Genomic DNA, 21497 nt, shown 5'->3' on the forward strand with positions numbered 1-21497 from the left:
CCATGCATGTCCACTTATCTTTTCTTATCAAACTTGGCCGTGGACTCTGCCTGAATGAACTCTCCTGTGTGTTCCAGAATGAGGCCCACAGTTAGTTCAGGGAAGGACAGTGTCCTGAGCACCTCAACGGTGCCCTTCTAAAGCAATGGCTCCTCACCATTTTGGTATCACAGATCTCTTTGAGATTCTGATGATTCTCCTGAGAAAAGGGATGTTTCCCTGAGTGCACCCCTACACTGTATACACACAAACAGACAAACGGCTTCCAGGGGACCAGGAGCCTCTGATCTCCATCCCTGACCTCCCCAGGGCAGGGCTAGTCAGACTGTGGCCCCCCAAGGACTAGGGCTGGACCACAAACTGTTTGCTGTTCTCGACTAGGAATAGTTAGGTACAGATGCTGAGAGGAAGCGTTCTAAAACTTTCACAGCAGATTTAACAGCCAGACATCCAAACTTGTGGTCACTGGCCTCGTCTCAGTGAATGGACGGGAAATTTAAAAACCAGTCAACTAACCAAGGAGTCTCTCACACAGATACTTTAACATACACCTGAATCCCCTGAGGAGCTGTTAAGATGGATTTTCTGATTCAGGAGGTCTGGGGTGAGGCCTAAGACCTTGCATTTCTAACACACTCGCAGGTGGCCAGGGATTACACTTGCAGCCGCAAGGCCCTCGAGCACCGTGGACACACCCTGGGTGGGAGACAGAGGTCGATGGATTTTCAACATCCTTAAGGGACACAAGGACACCTCTACCAGCTAGACAAGTGGGCTCTGGCTGTTTTATGCCCTTTAAAGAAACTTAAGTAGAATTCACAGATGCTTCTGACTGTGTAATTGTAAGCAGATAGGGTAGGGGGTCTCCAGAGAAAGACAAACAGGCATGACTCTCTTGATATAAGAGGAGCCATTTTGGCCTAAACCATTTTGTGGTCTAAGCCTGGCCACAATGCTTGCTCTTGAACAGGTCTCAGTAATAATGATTTGAAGGGAACGAAAGGACCAACTGTTACCAGGCATGAGAAGTAACAATAGCAAAGATCATAAATCAGTTGTAAAGACTCCTAGCTCTGTTTCAGTGGTAAAGATTAGCCTGAAGCACTTTCTTGAGCTGTTTTGCAGAATTTAAACCCCCGCTGGGCACTCAACCACCAGATCAAGTGTAACCTAAGGGATGGTGATGTTGACCTTTCCTGACCCTCGTGACTTAAATCAACTGAAGCCTGGACTCTGTCAACCTCTGCCCCAATTCTATACTGAATTCTCCTCTGCCCAAGCTCCTTCATGAATATGCACGTACCCTTAGCTTAAAACTTCCCCAATTTTTCTGTTTGAGGAGACACTGCTTTGGGAAAGATCCCCAGTGTTCTCTTTACTTGCTGCAAGTAATAAATCCTTCCTTCTGATCTTTGGTTTGGTTGTGTCCTTTGGCTCGACACCCACCAAGAAGCCAACCCAGTTTTCGGGTAACATAACTGGATTATTTTTGTTTTCTCGACTCCCTTTCACCCAAAGTGTAAAACTGAGGGAAGAGGAGCCCCAGAAATGGAAGGGGTGCAAAGAAAGCCAAAACGTGTAAATTATACTTCTTGCTCATGGGCGTTCTGAGCAGAGATCAACTGATGACAGAGGGAAAGAGTGACTCTGAAGGCAGCGGGAGAACCCCCTACCCCCACCCTCCACCTCCGGACCCCCGGCATTTGCGGGCCTGACCTCTGGCCAGGAAGGTGAGGTCAGGCCCAAGCAGAGAAAGTGCTGTGCCACTCTAGCTTTGCATTTCACACCTAAGCCCATTCATAAGCAGAAGGAAGGGAGGGGCCGGGTGGAGAAAGAAAGCTTTGCAAAAGAAAGGAAGAAACAAAGAGCCCCAAAGCCAGGCCCCAAACGACATTTACCTGGGGCTGCTCCCTAGCTTTTTAAAATTTCTACAGGAGCCAAAAGTGGTTTAACAAATGAAAAGGGCTTCCTGGCACCAGGAAGGCAGCCTGCTGGGGCCTTCGCCCAATCTCCCAGGTCCACGCAGCAGGCTGCTTGCTGACTCTCTCCGCCCAGGGATGCTCTGCAGGTGTTAGCTAAGAAACCGGGCCTTTTCCCAGCATCCCTGACATTAGGAACAGCATCAGTTAGGCAAATGTTTTTCTTGTAGCCTAAAATCAAGATGCTTCTGGAATCTTGTGCTCTCAAGGCCCAGACCCCTATTGTGCTTGGATTATAAGGGAACAACCTGCAAAGCCAGATAATCCCTCTGCCTCTAACCGAGCAGGACCCTATGGGGCCTTCCCGGGACAGACCCCTCTCCCATATCCTCTACTTTAGCTCCTCTCTGAAGTACCTAGATAATAGTGTCTGATGCACATTCCCTAAGTTGTTTTACTGATGCTAAAACCCCCACCAAATGGAAGATATTAGCTACTTGATGACCTTGAGAACATAGCCCCAGGCCTGCTGGAGCCTAAGGACTGTTAATGTTAACCCGTGACACCGTCCTGTTACCTCACCATCAACCAATCAGAGAATTGTGCAGGAGCTGATCACAGACCCTGAGATGCCCCTCCCTCACCTGGCCTTTAAAAAGGCTGTGCTGGGGGCTTCCCTGGTGGCGCAGCGGTTGAGAATCTGCCTGCTAATGCAGGGGACACGGGTTTCGAGGCCTGGTCTGGGAGGATCCCACATGCCGCGCAGCGACTAAGCCCGTGCGCCACAACTACTGAGCCTGCGCGTCCGGAGCCTGTGCCTCGCGACAAGAGAGACCGCGATAGTGAGAGGCCTGCGCACCGTGATGAAGAGTGGCCCCCGGTCAATGCAACTAGAGGAAGCCCTCGCACAGAAACGAAGACCCAGCACAGCCAAAATAAAAATAAATAAAAAGGCCGTGCTGAACTGTATGGAGGAGTTCGGGCTTCCTGAGCGTTGGCTGTCCTGGACTCCTTGTATGGCACCTCACAATAAACGCTGCCCTTTCAGTCCTGTGCCTCTTTGTCTATCCCCGCTCCCCCCAGCAAAAAACCAAAAACATAACAAAACATAAAAAATGCTGCACTCTTCCTTCACCACAACCCAGTGTCAGTAGATTGGCTTTACTGTGCACAGGTGAGCAGACCCAGGTTTTGGCTCAGTAATATGCCTCCCACTTCAGCAGCTGGGATCATTGGTGCTAAAGGCCAAATGGCGCCCAGACTGCCCTCGGGCCCTTCTCCACAGTCAGGAGAAGAGGAGGCTTGCTTTCTTCCCAGCCACAGGCCCCGGCCCCGCAACACCTGCCCGGGTCCCTCCCTACAAGCCCTGCTGACGAGGCCAGCTCCAAGCACTCCCACCCTGTCCGCCGGGGGGCCGGGGCCGTGTGAGCCACCTGGGGGCAGCACTCCTGGAGAGCTCCGTTCCTGCTGACAATCTGCTTACAGTCAACTGGAAGCCTCTTGGGCTGGGTGTTGGGAGGGGAAACCCCTGGACAGCCCTGCAGCCTCAGGCCATGATGAAACTCTGGAGGTGGGTTAAGGGGACAGTGCTGACAGATATACTGTCTCACACCGAGGGCTGAACTGTTGGCTCAGGGCCCCACAGAACAGGAAAACCCAGCCTACCCTGCCCCAGAAAAAGACCTTCCAGGACACCCACCTACGATGAGTCCAACCTCGCAGGTGGGCTCCTCATAAGCACAGGTCATCATGGTGCCCACCGTGTCATTGACCACAGCCACCACGTCCAAGTCAAATTCCTTTGGAAAGAAAGAGACACAGGTTTAGCTTTAGGGGAGGGACAGCGCTGCCCGGCTTGAGTTCTGCAGGGTCACTCTGCTGCACTGCAGTCAGAAAGCTGCTGGTGCGTCATCTGAAATAGTTTCCTTACCAGCCTGTGAAAGGTAATGAAATGCTTCTTCACTAAACATCTACTATTACTGATGTATCTGACGCTTGAGCTCTGAAGAAAGGAAGTATTCTACCCATTTCACAGATGGCCATGAGTCCTAGAGAGGCAGCCCAGTGGGCACTGTGGAATGGAGAAGAGACAAGGGACAATGGCCAAGTAACTCTTTCTCTTGGCAGGTTAAAGTATTATAGCCTTTCAGAGGGCAAAATGGAAGTACCAAATCTATGTCTCAGAATCTGTTCTTCGGAGACAAGCATACAGGTGCACAAAGGCACATCCAAGGGTATCTGCGTGACTTATTCGAGCCAGAAGGAGAAACAACCCAAATCTAGATCAAAAGGGGCATGTAAGGCCTGGTTCGGGCAAACGCTGGAATTCTGCACAGCCAAGAAAGTGAATGAGGCTGGCCTCTAGGTAGTGACACGAAAGACTCCTATTTCATAGCAAGTGAAAAAAGCCAGCTGTAATATAGTATACACGGTATGACTCCCATTTTTTAAATGTGTGTACGTTGGTATATGCATGGAAAGTACCTTGGAAGAACAATGAGATTAAGAGTTGTGAAATGGGCAAAAAGAGGGCATCAGGTTTCTTTTCAAAGAAATATTAGCTGTCGTCTAGCACCCTCTTCCAGGAACAATCGATCCCTCTTCCAACCCATATATTTCAGCCTCCCTGACTGCTTGTGTATATTAATTAATCTGCTCTTCTGAACTGGAGACACTTGAACGGACCTTTTTTTTTTTTTTAACTTCTGATTCCCTCATTAATTAATGAGTTAAATAAAAACTTCGGAATTTTTCATTTTATATTTTGTCAGTCAATGTCCTCCAGCCAAAGACCACCAGAAACATACCCACAGTGGAAAAACCTGCACTTCCTGACTGGTTGGTTGCAACACAGGCAAACACATCCCATGGTGCGTGCCAGAAAGTACTAGAAAGCACAGTTATAGGATCTGAGCCTGTGCTGGTGGTTTTAGGGAGGGTTCTAAGAAGTGGGGTTTTGCTCAGGACTGGATGCTGTCAGGAAGCAGGGCCATCTCTGAGCACGTGCCAAGTTCTGCCATGATGACGCAGCGCTTCCTGCTCATTTGATTCCATCGCGGTCGCAAGGGGGCTGTGATGACGGCTGTGCTCTGCGGCAGTGCCCGGCTGTGCCCCCCTGCCAGGGGCTGCTTTTCCCTTTTTCAAGCTGGAGGAGAGCCATGATTTTACATTCCTTAAACTATCCTTTAATAACACAAAACTCTCTTTTATTGCCATCAGTTGGGGAAACCTATTGCTCTCTTTTATTGCCATCAGTTGGGGAAACCTTAATATCCTTGTCACAGGGTTCTGTATCGTATGAATTCTTTGTATTTTTATTTTTGCGATACGCGGGCCTCTCACTGTTGTGGCCTCTTCCGTTGCGGAGCACAGGCTCTGGACGCGCATGCTCAGCGGCCATGGCTCACGGGCCCAGCTGCTCTGCGGCATGTGGGATCCTCCCGGACCGGGGCACGAACCCGTGTCCCCTGCATCGGCAGGCAGACTCTCAACCACTGCGCCACCAGGGAAGCCCACGAAAGATTTTTAAAAACATCCTTTTAATAGTTACCTCTCTCCTTTTTACCGCATCCCTCAGTAAGGTCGCTACATCCTGCCCCACGCAATCAGTTGCCTTAAAACCTTTCGTCCAGGTGATCAAGATTCCCTGCAATAGGAAGGGTAGTGGGAGAGTCCTGTGTCATTAATCCTTCTAGGCAGAATACAAAATTCCACCCCCTCCTTCCGGAGTAAACACCTGCTAAGAATTTATAGTGAGACGATGCTGGAACATCTTAAGCATAAACCAATAAAATACAAAGAGTCCTCCGCAGGCCTGCCCCCTCTCACTGTCCTCACAGTGGTCTGGTCTGTAATCCCCACTTCACAGATGGAGAAACTGAGGCATAGAAAGTTAATGGTGCTGCCCGTGGTATAACCAACTAGCTCCTCTGAAGAACAGTCTGCCAAAAACATAAGTGGAGAAATGCAAATTTTTAGGAACACTGTTACTACCTAAAGTAAACTTTAGGTTTGATTGGAGTGTAGTGTATACACTTGCTGGGTGTGTCCTCACTATGATGACGGCATAAGTGAACGGCTTGTAAAAACCACCAGACCTTTTCAAAACTGCAAAACCAAGTTTACATGGATCCACCCGTTGAGATCTGAAGGAGTTATTAAGAGGGAAAAAGACCCGAGTCAGCACCGTGTCTGGATTAACTGGCTTCTAGAGGCAGGTGGCCCTGCCCAGCTTGCCAAGTGCTGCCAATCATGTGCCTCAAACCCTGGCCTAAGGTCCCGTGTGATGTGATGCCAACATCGGGGCCTGCTCCCTGGCCATACCTCTACCTGTGAAAACACAGAGAATGGGTCTCGCCTGCATGATTCTGCACAACCGCTCCCTTCCACACAGAACGTCCCCCCGGGCCTGCCAACACCCCTAAGCATGGTGCCGGTGTTGTTGGAGTAGGCTGAGATGCTCCACTAGACTGGCGGCTTCCTGAGGGCAGGAACTGTGTGGACAGCTCGTGGTCCTCAGCAGGTGCTCAAGCCCTGACCTTGAGCCCTGGTTCATTCCATTTATTGAATAAACAGTTATTAAGCATCTTCTCTGATAGCACACTGTGCTAGGGCCTGTGGGGAACACAGGTCCTCGGCTCAAGGAGCATACAACGTCGCAGAAAAGAGAGACACCAAAGATCACTAAAAACTGTGTAAGAAGTGCTATAACCAGGCAACATGAGAGGAAACAGGGAACACTCACGAGGGTGAGATTCTTTTTGCCTGGAGGACCAGAAGGCTTCCCAGAAGAGGTGAATTCTTTAAATGATAAGATAAAAGAAGAGTAGAGTCTTAAGATGTGCTGGAGGGTGTGGCGTAAGACCTGGGTCAACCCACTGTGACAGCTAAACTGTCCCAGAATCGAGGGAGGACACAGAGGCTGGAGGAGGCTTCAAGAGCTGACCCACACTGGCCAAGGGACAGTCAGCACCGCCCGGTGTCTGATGCCTGGAAAAAGGAGACTCACCGCATCCAAGCTCGTCTGCTTGCAGGGAAACGAAAACGTGAAGCCCAGAGGCATTCTGGGGCCCTTGATGCCCATGTAGTCCAGGAAGTCAGAGATGCAAGAAACGATGTGGTCAAACAGCTTTAGGAGAAAGGAAGGGCTTACTCATGTATCCTCTAGTTTCACACCTTCAGTGCATACATACAAGTACACACACATACACACCCGCCCCCGACACGTGCAGAGCAAGCCCCCCTCCCTAGTATCTTCCCAGCCCCTGAGCATCCTAAGCCCAGCATGGCTGAATGTACCTGATGCTTTCGGGCCACACAGACACAACTGCACAGCAGCATGTATCACATGCAGGTTCTGGGGCCCGATGCCACTGGCCAGGTCTGTGACGCACATATGCCACGGTGGTATAAAAGCAAACCTGTCTCACCTCTTCCCCAGTGCCCTGCATGATTTCCGTGGGAATGGCGTAGATCTTGTTGTGCATTTCCACTGTTCTCTTTTTCCCACTACGAATTTTCACCAGCAAGACGCGGAAATTCGTTCCTCCAAGATCCAGGGCCAGGAAGTCACCGTGCTCTGTTGTGGTCAAGAACATAAAGAAGGTCAAGAAGAGTTAGTATTGCCTCCTGGCAGCCAGTAGCCCCAAGACGTCAGACTTTCAAGGGAGGAGGCCGCATATTAAATATAGGGGAGAAGCTGTTAAGTCTTCCCTCAGCACACAGCCCAGGCTCAGAGAGGGTGGGCACCAACTCATGACCACCGCAGCCTCTGAGCCACACTAGAAGGACAAAAGGCCCCATAGATGAAGCACCTGTCACAGTAAACAAATAGATTTTACCAGGCTACTAAAAAGCTTGGCAACGATGACCTGATCTTAGGGAACCTCATATAAAAATTAATAATATATGTCAATGTGTAGAGTGTTACAAAAATGGCCACAATCATTCCTCCCTGTACGCAGGCTTCTTTGCAAAGTGACTTTGCAGTTCTTCCCGTCAAAAGATGGAATCTGGGCTTCCCTGGTGGCACAGTGGTTGAGAGTCCACCTGCCGATGCAGGGGACACGGGTTCGTGCCCCGGTCCGGGAAGATCCCACATGCTGCGGAGCGTCTGGGCCCGTGAGCCGCGGCCGCTGAGCCTGCGCGTCCGGAGCTTGTGCTCCGCAACAGGAGAGGCCACAACAGTGAGAGGCCCGTGTACCGCAAAAAAAAAAAAAAAAAAAAAAAAAAAGATGGAATCTATTTCCGCCTCCCCTTGGATCTGGCCTGGCCTTATAACTTGCTTTGGCCAACAGAGTGTGGCAGAAGCGGAGCTGAGCCAGCCCCAGCCTAGGCCTCCAAGAGGCTTTGAGGTCTCCCTCTCCCTCGTGGACCCTGCTGTTACCATGTGAACAAGCCCGGCGGCCCACTGGAGGATGAGACACGTGGCCAGGCACTCCTACACCCCAGCTGACAGACAAATGCTGGACATGTAAGGGAGAGCCTCCCAGGGGCTGCAGATGCATGAATGAAAGTTCAGCCAAGCCTGGCCCAGAGGAGCAACAATAAGTTGCTGACCCAGGGTCCCCTAAGCCACAATAAGTGGTTGCTGTTTAAAGCCACTAAGTTTCACGGTGGTTTATAATGCAAGAGTAAGTAGCTTACACAGAGGACATACTCATATCACAAACAGTCATCAGCATCCCCCCAGTGCTCAGCTCCAACAGGACCAGCAAGGTCAGCAGTACGGGGTTGGACGCTGAGCTCCAACCTACCCGGGTATAACAATGCCCAGGCCTCTGTGTGCCTCTCCACCAGGACCTAGGAAGGGGCAGTGAGTGTTTATCCTTCTTCTACTTTCCTGTGTTTATCAGAGGCCCTATAGCAATCTCAGTGCTTCGGGATCTGCCCAGCTCTGTTCTCTTAAGAACACTTTCTAATTCTGAACAGGGCTGTGGTTTTAGAGACAGCGCCTGCCTGGGAGGCTGGACCAGGGGAAATAGACTGCCTTGAGTCACACACACGGCAAGTCGGTGGTAAAAATGGAAGACAGAGGTTTGAGTGAGTTTGTAGCTCTTGCCAAAATCATGCCACCCCAGTGTAGAGCATCCACTGGAGAAGCCAACCACCCTGCAGCCCCACCGTGACTCAGCCACTGGTATGAGACGCGGGAGGGGCGTGTCAGCCCCCAACAGAGGTCCTCACCTGTCCCATCGGGAGTGCTCCGGACAAAGGAGGGCAGCATCTTGACGACGGCCTTGTCATGCGTCTGCTTGCCCAGCCCCAATTCCATCTCGGCCCGCATCCTCCTTTTCACCTCCAGCAGCGTATCCTTGGTGAGACTGAAGTGGGCCAGGGTCTCCTCTATCTGCCGGTGCTGCTCAGCCAGGCGGTAGGCCACCGCAGTCACCATGGCAGCCCCCTTGCCGCTGCCACTCTCCGAGAGGAGGAAACGCACATCGCAGTCGGGCACCAAGCGCCTCAGGGTCTTGTGGAAACGCCGGGAATACCTGGGGTGTGGAGGCCACAATAGCCGACTGAGCCGGACTGTAGGGACCTCCAGGACCCCTTTCTTTCTTCTTGTACACCTTAATTCCATTTTCTACACTTGCTTTCCGCATTACTCCAGTCACACAACACATCCACTGTAGAAAAGTTACCAAATGCAGACAGGTAAAAAGGGGAAACTGAAATCACCCACAGTGACACATAAAAAGAGAGGGCTCTCATTGTTACATGAGTATCGAGGGACTTCCCTGGTGGTCCAGTGGTTAGGACTCTGCACTTCCACTGCAGGGGACCACAGGTTTGATCCGTGGTGAGGGAACTAAGATCCCACACGCCACGAGGCCAAAACAAACAAAAAAAAGAATATCAAATACAGAAAATTCAGGGTCCACAAAAATGTTGTCTACCATGACAAGAAGATAATACAGCACAGTGGTCAAGAAACAACCCAAAAGAGCCCAGCGTTTAAAAGTCAGACCAGGAGATAGGGTGAGTGTCCCCACTTCCGTACCAGGGGGCCTTGTTCTGTTACTTAACCTTGGAGTCAATGTGGATGACAGCATCTGGCTGACAGTGATGTGGTGGGAACTCAGTGAGTTCATCACATCTTCGATGAATAACTGGCGCTGAGCAAGGGCTCAATCAAGCAAGAATCTCTCTTGTTTTCCATTTTCACTTGGCCCTTTCCCTCAGCCCCCAAGACTAGGGATATTTTTTAGTGGTTAGAAGAGGACTTTAGGACAGGACTCAGTGAGACACAGAACTTTCTCCAGGTCTGAGGTCTGTTATAAGTATGGAAGGCTGCCTGCCATGGGAAACTGGGAAATCGGAACCTCAAAATGTTAACAGCGGTCAACTCCAGGGGATGGGGTTAACAATGACTTCTATTCTCTTTGTAATTTTCTGAACTACCTGAAGTTTCTATACCAAAAATATTTTATTCCTGAAATAATCAGTATTTAATCAAAGTTATTTTTTAAAATGTGATGTTGCAGATGACAGAGTTCTAGAGATGACTGGTGTTAAGGATCAAGGGATCGATCCACGAAGAAGACATAACAATTGTAAATATTTATGCACCCAACACAGGAGCACCTCAATACATAAGGCAAATACTAGAGATGACTGGTGGTGATGCCTGCACAACAGTGTGAAGGTACTTAAATTTACTGAACTGTACACTCAAAAGATGTCTAAGATGATAAATTTTATATTATGCGTATTTTACCGCAAGTAGAAAATTATTTTAATGTGATGTAAATCCCTAAGCTGTCTTGTCCAAAAATTAGCCAAGAAATTAAAAAAAAAAAAAAAAAGATGGCTAATTGCATTATCAAGAATTTGACAAAAACTCTAAGAATATAAAGAAATAAAATTATGAACCTGGCAGATAATAGCAGCTAACTAGCTCAAACCCTATCCCCTCAGCAACACTGAACTATTTCAGTTTAAGTCAATCCTTATTTAACTGTTACTAGAACTGGGTACGAAGGCACAGTATCTGCAAGGCCACTTCACAGGCACATTGTATATACAATGGGAGAAATACCTGAGATCCTGTACAAAAAAATCACGTCGCAGGCAGTTCTTGTTAAAATTCGGAACATGAAGACTTAGAATTCACCTTTAGCCTTTTTAATAGATTCAGGCCATGTCCTTAGTGGCCACAGAAGGCTTTTGACACTAAGGCGTCCAATAGACAAGAAGGCAGCATCAATGGGGACCACTTAACAACTTAATCCCTCTCTGTCTCTCAGATGCAAAGCATCAACAAGTTACCCATTTTTAAAAAGTACTATCTGAGGGTTTGAGGGGCTTTAGAAACTCATCAGAGCTTCTAAAATAGGAATGTGGGCACTACACCTATGACCCGAGCTACAGTGAGGATGAAGGTCCCTGATGAAATGCAGACAAGCAAGAGAATTCAAGATACAGACATATTCCACCCAGTGCTCCTGGCAGCTATAGAAATCTCTACCAAGACTTACGAAATGAGGAGAGATGACAGTGCAGTGCAGAAGCAACACCAGGGCTGAGGGCTGGATACTTCCCCAGGTGGGCAACTCTGACCTTTCTGCCCAGAACTACGTATTATCTTGTCTGCCAGAAACCTTCACTGGGTGCAAAAGTCTGCCCTCTGGAGAAAGTCCTTAGCCCAGGCGGGTATTCAGTGCCAATTATAGCAAAGGGCAGACTCACTGTGGGTGCGTCTTGTAAAGAGACCCGTCGACACCAACCGTGGTCCGCAGCCTGGGTGTGCTCTTGTTATCTCGAAGACGATTCAGGATGGCGCCCAGCGTCGCAGCCACTAGGTTGGCAGAGCGGAACGAGACAATGGTGCACACGTGCTGGACCGAAATACAGTCGTCATCAGATGGCTCCACTCCCAGGCGGGTCAGGATTTCTCTGGCGTTGTGGAGGCCTTCCTTATTCCTGTGAGGTCAGAGGCCAATACTTGTGAGTTAAGGACCACAGCAGGCAGTGCAAAGCACTGAGGTTTGAAGGTCCTGGAGAGGTGAACTCACCATTCACCATGTGTGTACGACATGGGATGAAGGCAGTCAAATGCCTTAGAAGAGCCTGAGAAAGGGTCTCCTCCGTAAGAAGTCAGGAGGCAGCGAGAGGAAAAACTGTACTAGGCTGGGTTATGCCATGTCAGACAAACGGAGAGAAGTGAACAAGCCAGACCACCTGGGCCCTGAACAGGTGGAGAAATAGATGCTTCCACCCCAGGGCTCAGTGCCCAGGAGGCCTGGGGGAAATCTCCTGCTCTTTGGGTCTGTGAGTTGCCCCTGCATTCTTACACATTCTTCCTTGATGTCTTCCAGTCAAATTTTAATTCGCTGCATACATACATTCTTTGTATATCTTTTGCTGGATTCACTCCAGTGTATAGTTTTATTACTATTGTAGATGTGGTCTTTAAAAAAGAAAAGAAGATATATATATTCTTTATACACACACACACACACACACACACACACACACATATTTTAAATACACCATATTAAGGTAAAATGTTAACAGTGGGGAAAACTGGGTGAGGGATATGTACTATCTTTGTAATTTTTCTGTAAGTCTAAAAATATTCTAAAATAAAAGATTTTAAAATATATACATATTTTAATTACTGTCAATATATAGAAATATAATTTTTGTATCTTATCTCCAGATATCTTCCTAACCTCTCCTGTTATTCTAATCACTTGTCTAGATATTTTTGGTGTTCCATACAAACAAATACGATCTGCAAATAATGACAGTTTTACTTCCTCTGTTTTTGATTCTTATGCCTTTAATTTCTTTTTCTTTCCTAAAAAAAATTTGGCTAAGGCTCCAGGACAATGCGGAATAGAAACAGGCGATACTGTCTTGCTCCTGATTTTAAAGAGAATGCTTCCAACATCTGCACTGGTAAGATGTTATTTTTGAGATAGACTTTACTACAATATAGATGCCTTCTTGAGCTAGTTCAAGGGGGTTTTGTTTCTTGGTAACCTAAGAGCCAACACCAGAAACAGGCCCAGAGGAAGGCAGGCATTTCCTGACTTTGTCAATGATTCTGAAGACAAACCATGAGCCTCTTTCTCCCTCCCCTCCCAACAGTTGACCAGGTGACTTGAGAACAGAGATGACTGGAAACTCAGTAGTGTGCCTCCCTATTGACTGTAGCTCTGTACCAATTGCTCCTAAAGGAGAGATCCTAGGACAAATGCCAGGACTCGGATGGGAAATAAGAGTAAGTTCAGATAAACCCCTCTCCACTTACATTATAGCCAGAGCTATGATGCCACTGGCTCTGAATTTCTAGGACCACAGCAGGGGCAGTGGGATGACCGCCTCGTGTGGAAATGAAAGGGCATTTCTGGCACCAAGCTAGCCCTATCCTTAAACAGGTGGCCATGGGTTTCCCTGGTGGTGCAGTGGTTGAGAATCCGCCTGCCGATGCAGGGAACACAGGTTCGTGCCCCAGTCCGGGAAGATCCCACATGCCGCGGAGCGGCTGGGCCCGTGAGCCATGGCCGCTGAGCCTGTGCGTCCAGAGCCTGTGCTCCGCAACGGGAGAGGCCACAACAGTGAGAGGCCCGCGTACCGCAAAAAAAAGAAAAAAAAACAGGTGGCCTTACACGGCTACGTGGAGTCTCCTGAACCAGGAATAGAATCTAGTGGCGCACGGAACTGGCCACAGGACAGGAGCCCTTCAAATGTGGAGCCGCCTGACTACACCAAACTGCCTGGCATCAAGTTCACCCAAGGCCTGCAAATAACAGTTGAGACAGAGAAGTCTGGGTTTCTTATGTTGAGGACAAAAGGTAGCAGCCAGGGGGCTGGCTGGACTATCCTTCTATGTCTATCTGTCCTATCTCATCTGTTAACCAATGTTTCTCAAATTTGTGCCAGGGAACACCTGTGGCGGTGAACAAGTGAGAGAATGTGGGGGCCGAGACAGAGTGGGGAGGGAGGAGGCAGAGGGTGTTTCAGGCACAAGGGAAATTTGGGAAATGACCAGTTAACCAAGGTGAACTGGGTTTTCTTTAATATGCTAATGAATACTGTACTTCTCTAAGTATTTTCCAATCCTATTGGTTACAGAACCCTTTTTTCAGGGAACACCTAATGATCTTGAGGTCACTATGTTTCCCTGGAACATTGTCTGGAGAAGGTCCCGATATCCCAAGGGGGAATTAACCGAACCTGGGCTCAGTCAGCTCCTGTTCACCAACAGGATTCTAATCAGGCAGAGGTGTGTGTGTGTGTGTGTGTGTGTGTGTGTGTGTTGTGTGTGTGTGTGTTGTGTGTGTGTGTGTGTGTGTGTGTGTGTGTGGTGCAGAGTGAAGAAGAGGCTACTTTCATAACTAAACCATCCACAAAGGATTTGCTGCTAACTAAATGGCTCTTTAATGCCACCAGGTGCCCGCAGGGAGAGCAGCCCAGGATGCGTGAGCTAAGAGAGAGGGGAGACTGGCCCAGAAAGCCCTCACACTCTTGAGAAGCCCAGCAAACCAGGACTTAAGTGGTAACAAGGGGCCTGTCGTTCTTCTCTGCCCCGCACCCCCAGAAAGCCTTGAGGGGAGGCACCTACTTTTCAATGGCTGACACGTCACTGGTGTTAAACTTCCCTCTGGTGAGCAGCTCCGGGGTGATCCGCCCTTCAAATAAAAGGCCCTCCTTGGCCATCTTGACCAGGATCAATCGGACCAGCTCGCCCATGTACATGCCACTGACCATCTTCTCAAACCTGCAGGAGAAAAGCGCCCAGACACTTGTCAGTCATTCTTACGTACCCACCAGTGGGGCAGCTCTTAAAGGGTGAGAGAGACACAAAAGGAGAGGAAGGCACGGCCCAACCCCTCACAAGCTCACATTCTCACTGGCAGGCAAGACCACGCACTTGTGTGATCAAACAGCGAGCACACAGCGGGGGAACAGGGGTCATCCAGACCCCACCCCCACCCCCAGGGTAGGAAACAGGAGGAGACCACCAAGGGGCAGGGGCCGGCAGGGAAGGCTGCCTGGAGGCGGGGAAACATAAGGATTTAGATTGGGGTTGACGAGAAGGCCCCCAGACAGAAATGAGCAGAATATGATCATCTCTTACAAAACTTTATGCCTTATTTTTTATTTTATTTTATTTTTATTTATATATATATATATATATATATATATATATATATATATATATACACATATATATATATATATATATTTTTTTTTTTGGCCATTCCACACGGCTTTCAGGATCTCAGTTCCCCGGCCAGGGATCGAACACGGGCCCCAGCAGTGTAAGCGCAGAGTTCTAACCACTGGACCACCAGGGAATTCCCAATGCTGTACTTTTTAAAGGGCTTTCATCTTCATCACCCTATCAGGAAGCTCTCCAATCCCTGTGGGAAGGTGGCCAGGAAGTATTCTCTCCATTTCCCAGCTCAGAAAGGGAAAATGTCTTCCCCAAGGGAAGATGACAGGGCTGAAATTCAGCCTTTCCCCATGGGACCTCTGTCGCTGGTCACCTCCCTGGCAGCCATGATCTTCTCCAGCCAAAAGGACCAGGAACGTGCTTTGGGGAACTCACTCCTTCCCCAGTGATGGGCCCCTACACTCCAGGAGAGGGCTCCAAGTAGCTTAAAACCAGTCAGCTCATCCTACTGCTCCGGCCACATTCAGCCACAGGCCAGTCCCAGTGGATCCGCTCTCCCGCCTCCCTTGGGAGGTGTGGTGGGAGGTGTGGGCTCTGTGGCTGCAACAGCATTTTGAGCCCAACACTGCAGGGGAGAGGCCGCCAGGGACTGGGGCTCGATGACATATCTGAGCCAGATCCAGGTCCCGAATCCTGGCTGACCAAGGGCAAGGAGGAAGCCCTGAGCAGGACAGATAAGAGGCAGGTCCACATCCGGGCAGCCAGCCTCTCCTCAGAGGGAGCCCAGCTGGCACGCCCGGAGCTGGCCGTGACACAGCAAAACGATCTGTGCCATTCAGAGCCAGGCCCAGGAGCCAGGGATGCTGCTGGGACCTGAGCACGCGGCCCTCCCTAGCCCCAAAACAAGGTGCAGAGAAACACTGGTTCTCATTGTTCTGCTCTGGACAGGACCAGACAGGACCTCCCCAGCCACAGCTGTGTTGAGGATCCCTGGCAGGAGAGCACCCTTCTGAGTCCTAGCTGCCCTGCCCAGTTGCTGCCCCAAACACCTGTGGGAACAGCCTGTGTGCAGCCTAATCTGGAGACTCAGAGCAGAAAGGAGCCAGACTGCCTGGGCTTAAGCCCAGCCCTGACACTTACTGTGTTACTTACCTCTCTGGGCCTCAGTTTCTTTACCTGTTTAATGGGCCTCGTGGCAGGGCCTACCCTTAAGGTTGTTGTATGGAGGAGAGGGATTGAAATAGGTAAAGTGCTACGGTGCCTGATAATGAGTGCTGTGACCCTGGCTCTGTGTTTCATACTTAACTAAGCAACTTATATGTAGGATTAACTTATTTCATCATCATTACAACCCTATGAGGTAGACATTATCATTATCCCCATTCCACAGATAAGAAAGCTGAGGCATAGTAGGATGAATTGGGAGATTGGGATTGACACATATATACATTAATATGTATAAAACAGATAACTAATAAGAACCTGCTGTATAAAAAGATAAATACAATTCAAAAAAAAAGTATTCATAACATGTTTACAGAAAATTAAAAAAAAAAGAAAACTGAGGGGGCTTCCCTGGTGGTGCAGTGGTTGAGAGTCCGCCTGCCGATGCAGGGGACACGGGTTTGTGCCCCGGTCCGGGAAGATCCCACATGCCGCGGAGCGGCTAGGCCCGTGAGCCACGGCCACTAAGCCTGCGCGTCCGGAGCCTGTGCTCCACAACGGGGAGGCCACAACAGCGAGAGGCCCGCGTACCGCAAAAAAAAAAGAAAACTGAGGCATAGAGAGGCCCATCGTCACAGGGCTGATAAGTGGCAAATCCACATTTTTAATCCAGTTAAATCCAGCCCCAGATTCTATGCTCTAATCACTGTGCTGTTCTGCCTATCTCATAGACAGTATCATTAATTGTTACCTGTATTACTATTGCGCTAGCAGCCACTAGCCCCACCCCTAACCCAGTCTGTGCTTGTCCACCTCCAGCTCACTTCCTCTAGGTAGTCTGCCCCCCTGTTGGGCAAGTATGACAATAGGAAGGTTCTTCCCCCTTCAGATGAACAAAAATCAGCCTCCTTGCCTGACACCCCTCTACCCACTGCTTTTTGCTCTGCCATCTGGAGACACTCAGAATGATCTGCTCCCCTTTCTACACGATGGTCTCTTAGACACATAGATACTACCATCCCCCTTTCCAGATAAAGGAAGCCCGAGGCCAGGAGCCTGTCCTTTCTCAGTCCCCAGAGTCCCTGTCAGAGCAGCAGAATGAGGAAACAGCACTTCTCATGAGCCTCCAGTGAAACCAAGCAAGTCGTGATCTGCTTCTCAGCAGTCAGGTGCCTACAACCACAGGCCGGTGGGCAGCACCACGGTGTTGCAACCTCACTGCCTGCTGGTGGGCACAGGCCTGGGGGAGACTGGGAAGGTGCGGGGGGACCATATTCAGACAGGAGAGCAAGGATTTATTTGCATGCCGATCAGGAGTTCCCTTGGCAGCCAGGGTCTGCCCCGACAGGCAGCGCCGGGACAGAGAAGGAGGGTGAGGTCTGTGGCCACCTAATGAGGATTAGAGCTGCTGAGAGATTCCATGCAGCAGGCAGAGCCACAGTAAGTAAGCAGGTGTTTGGGGGATGACTTGAAAAGAAGTGGCGTTACTCCACCACCATTCAGGCCAAAGAATTTTCCAGACGAAACCTTCCTGCTGTTATGATCACTGCTACTGCTGTTTTGTGGGGTGGTGTCTCCTTTGTTTCGAAAGATGTGAGAAGGAATCACAGGGAAATGGGATTCAGAATTCCAGACAAAACAGAGAAAAAGAGCCAGAGGCCCAAGAAGACAGGAAGAGGAGACAGGGAATTTAAAATGAAAGAAGGTAGGGCTGACATCTACCATAGGAGATAGGTATGGGACCAAAACAACAAAGGCCCAGGATGGAGGGCGACAGGGAGGAAGGCCATGTCTGATCCCTTTTAGAGAGAGACCTTCTAGCTTGGGGGCTAGGGTGGGGTTCCTGAATACTCAGGGCCGTTACCCCGTGGTCCTAAAGCAGCAATCACCAATGAAGGTAGGAGCCATTGTGCCACTACCCCTCCTGTCAGCCACGTATGGTCAGTACTCAGTAAATGCAAACTTCAGTCAAAACAGATGAGGGGGTGCATAGTGGGCTAGAGCCCACCTGGGCGCAGAGCCTTTACAAAGAACTAACACACCTATGTTTTCAACCCCGGTTAAAAACTGGAATCACTTTTAGGCTCCTAAAGACAGGCCTCAGCCCAGGCCAAATGAATCAGAATTGGGAGGGAAGGTCAATAGGGTGGGAGGATGCCTGGGCAACAGTATGCTTTTTAAAGGGCTCTATGTAATTCTTCTTTATTATTTTATTTTATTTTTATTTTTTTGGCCACACCACATGGCTTGTGGGATCTTAGTTCCACGACCAGGGATTGAACCTGGGGCCCCAGCAGTGAAAGCACAGAATCCTAACCACGGGACCACCAGGAAATTCCCGTTTTTAAAAAAAATTTTTTTTTTTAATGTAATTCTAATGAAAAACATTCCTCTAGGGGACTTCCCTAGCAGTCCAGTGGTTAGGACTCCATGCTTCCACTGCAGGGGGGCATAGGTTCAATCCCTGGTCGGGGAACTAAGATCCTGCACGCCATGTGGCACGGCCAAAAGAAAAGCAAGAAAAGAAAAACATTTCTCTAAAAGGTTAATAGAAATGAAAGCTCCATGAAAACGCATTGTATGTGTGTTTTGGTTTTCGTTCCTTTCAGTCTATTTTGTCACTTCCACATCCACAGTGCCTAGAGCAGAACCTTGAGGATAGTATGCCCTTGGTAAATATTTTTTAAATTAATGTCAAAGGCAGAGAAACAGAGGTTGATATAGATTATTTGTTTGGGGGTTACCTTCCTATTTGAGCAGTGGTGCCATTGATCAAGATGGCTCAGGATAAACTATTGATGTAACAATAACTTGGTAATAGTTTGTCAACGCTTACCAGATACCAGGTATTGCTAAATGCTTTACATTCCTTATATGATTTGATCCCCAAACATCCATATGATATAATTGTATTCTTTCTATTCATTTTAAAGATAAATGAACTGAGGCTTAAAGGGGCTAATTAATACATCAGATGCCAAAACTAAACGTATGATAGAAACAGAATCTGAACTTAGAGACTTACATAGACTTAATTACATAGACCAGGACCTAAGATATACTTGGGTTACAAAATAAATAAAGAAAACTATCATAAGAAGTAGAAAGCCTAAATACATAAAGAAGCATGTACTATAAGTTTTTAAAATTGTTAAAAAATTAAAATAAAAAAATCTATTCCTGAAAAAAAAAAAAGAAAGAAAAACATTCCTCTAGACCATCCTTGATGATTTTTGTTCATAAATGATGAGATGCCTCTTAGACATTCTGGAAGCTCACTATGAAAAACATGTACTTTCCAACAGGACAGAAGACCCCAAACTTAACCCAGATTAAACCTCAACAAAGAGCCTTGGGCCAGCTTTGCCCTATCCCCGTAGCCTAGTGCCTTAATTTCCCCATCAGTCAAATGAAGCAAACACCTTTCCCCTGGAAAACAAAAGGGCTTTGAAGAACTTGGCATTGCACAGAAGACATAGGGAAGACCCCCCAAATCAGGCAGAAATCTAAGAGACCAGGTAAATTTACTTTGGCAAAACACTCTCTGGCCAATAGCCTAGTTCTAGGAATAGATGATACAACTCAAGCATCTGTCATCTCTTTGGAACTGTTCCTACCAAGACCTGACCTATGGTAATCAGTAAGCAGGGAAGCATATTGGAGATGGACTTTACCCCACCCTTCTTACTGTTTTATCCATTTACCTGTTTAGCCAGCCACCCATTTCCCAGTCACTCAGCCACATCTCTCATCCACCATCCATCTTCCACTCCCCCATCCATCCATCCACCCGTCCTTGCATCCATCCCCTATTCATACACCATTCCAAGAATGTTTATTGCAAGCCAACTGTGAGCCCAGTTCACAGTTCAGCCTGAGGATGTGGTTCAGCCCTTTAGAGAAATTTAGAACTACGTCAAAATGGAGGGCAGAGGGGCTTCTCTGTGGCGCAGTGGTTGAGAGTCCGCCTGCCGGTGCAGGGGACACGGGTTCGTGCCCCGGTCCGGGAAGATCCCACATGCTGCGGAGTGGCTGGGCCCGTGAGCCATGGCCGCTGAGCCTGCGCGTACGGAGCCTGTGCTCCACAACGGGAGAGGCCACAGCAGTGAGAGGCCCACGTACCGCAAAAAAAAAAAAAAAAAAAAAGGAGGGCAGAGAATCCAGGTTTCCACCCAAGCCATGTAGGATCCCTACACTGAGGCTAAGGAAACAGACAAGGGCCTGGGCCATATCTGCTCAGTTATCACAGGTAACTGCCCTACGTGCTCTGCTAAGAAGGGTGACTTCTGATTAAGTGATTGATAGTAACTACAGGTACGTAATTTCTTATCTGAAACCCCTGGGGTCATATGTGCTTGGGAACGTGGACATTTGAGGATTTTAGAGATGTAATATGTTACATATGCCACAGAGTACAGAGTAAACCCAGAGGGGCCTGAGGCAGTAGTATAATCAAGCATAGATCTCCACTGACATGTATAAGCAGGCACAGTAAATAGTTTCATGTCAGCTGGGGTCAGGTTTTAGAATTGGGGGTTAGGTCAATAGATTGAGGGGAAGAACCTTTGGCTCTCAGAGCTGGGGCTCTTTATTACCAAGGTGGTTGGTGCTTCAGCATGCAAAGCAGATATTCAACGCTGCGCCTAAGAACTCAGGATTCTCTCAGTGAGAGACCTCATTTATTCACTACCCCAACTCCCAGTGGAGGGGGGCTGGTCATTTATACAATTCCATTAACTCAGGCGGAAAGCCCAGTCGCCAGCCTGGGTGATAGGTAAAATAGGTTTCCAAATGACCAATCAACTCCCTGACAGCATCTCTCTGACATAGGATAAGGGCTGTTAAGCCAACAGGGTCAATGAACATCTCCCAGAGGGCTGACAGCATCCAACTCCAGGACAAGGCTGCTGAGAGGTCGATCAAAGAGAGCTGGCAGCACGCTAGCATCACAGAGAAATATGAGTGTGCACTTCAGGAAACAAGTAGCTCAAAGGAAGCAATGCCCACACCAGCCTGAATAATATCTCTCATACTTCTGTAGCCAGAGTTCCCCAAGGCCAAAACCCACTTGCCCAAGAAGTCTGATGTGATGTTCTTTATCAGCTCTGACCCATCTGCCTACACGTGACATGGAAGAAGGTCTCACCAAGGTCTGCACGACTCACACGGCTCTCACCGACTCCTCTGCATGACAGGTGTTTGCGTGTGTGACTTCCCTCCCCAACTAGACCTTAAGTCCTAGAAGGGAAGGTGCTATTTGTATCCCTGGAGCCTAGCACAGAGCTGGC

The 21497-nt window shown here is 48.7% G+C and overlaps 1 protein-coding gene across 2 annotated transcripts in view; it reads right to left on the reverse strand.

Annotated features, from left to right (window-relative positions):
- Positions 1-21497, reverse strand: part of HK1 (hexokinase 1) — a 70859-nt gene that overhangs the window by 9228 nt on the left and 40134 nt on the right. The window contains exons 8-14 of one of the 2 annotated variants that reach the window (XM_067710715.1): positions 14491-14646; positions 11607-11840; positions 9105-9409; positions 7349-7497; positions 6928-7047; positions 5470-5565; positions 3619-3718 (exon numbers count right to left, since the gene is read on the reverse strand). In XM_067710715.1, coding sequence (XP_067566816.1) covers positions 3619-3718; positions 5470-5565; positions 6928-7047; positions 7349-7497; positions 9105-9409; positions 11607-11840; positions 14491-14646 — 1160 coding nt within the window. The remainder of the gene's footprint in view (positions 1-3618; positions 3719-5469; positions 5566-6927; positions 7048-7348; positions 7498-9104; positions 9410-11606; positions 11841-14490; positions 14647-21497) is intronic. The other variant, XM_067710716.1, reaches the window with a different exon arrangement.

The sequence above is a fragment of the Pseudorca crassidens genome, chromosome 16 (assembly GCF_039906515.1).
Source record: "Pseudorca crassidens isolate mPseCra1 chromosome 16, mPseCra1.hap1, whole genome shotgun sequence".
In the NCBI taxonomy this organism is placed as follows: Eukaryota; Metazoa; Chordata; class Mammalia; order Artiodactyla; family Delphinidae; genus Pseudorca; species Pseudorca crassidens.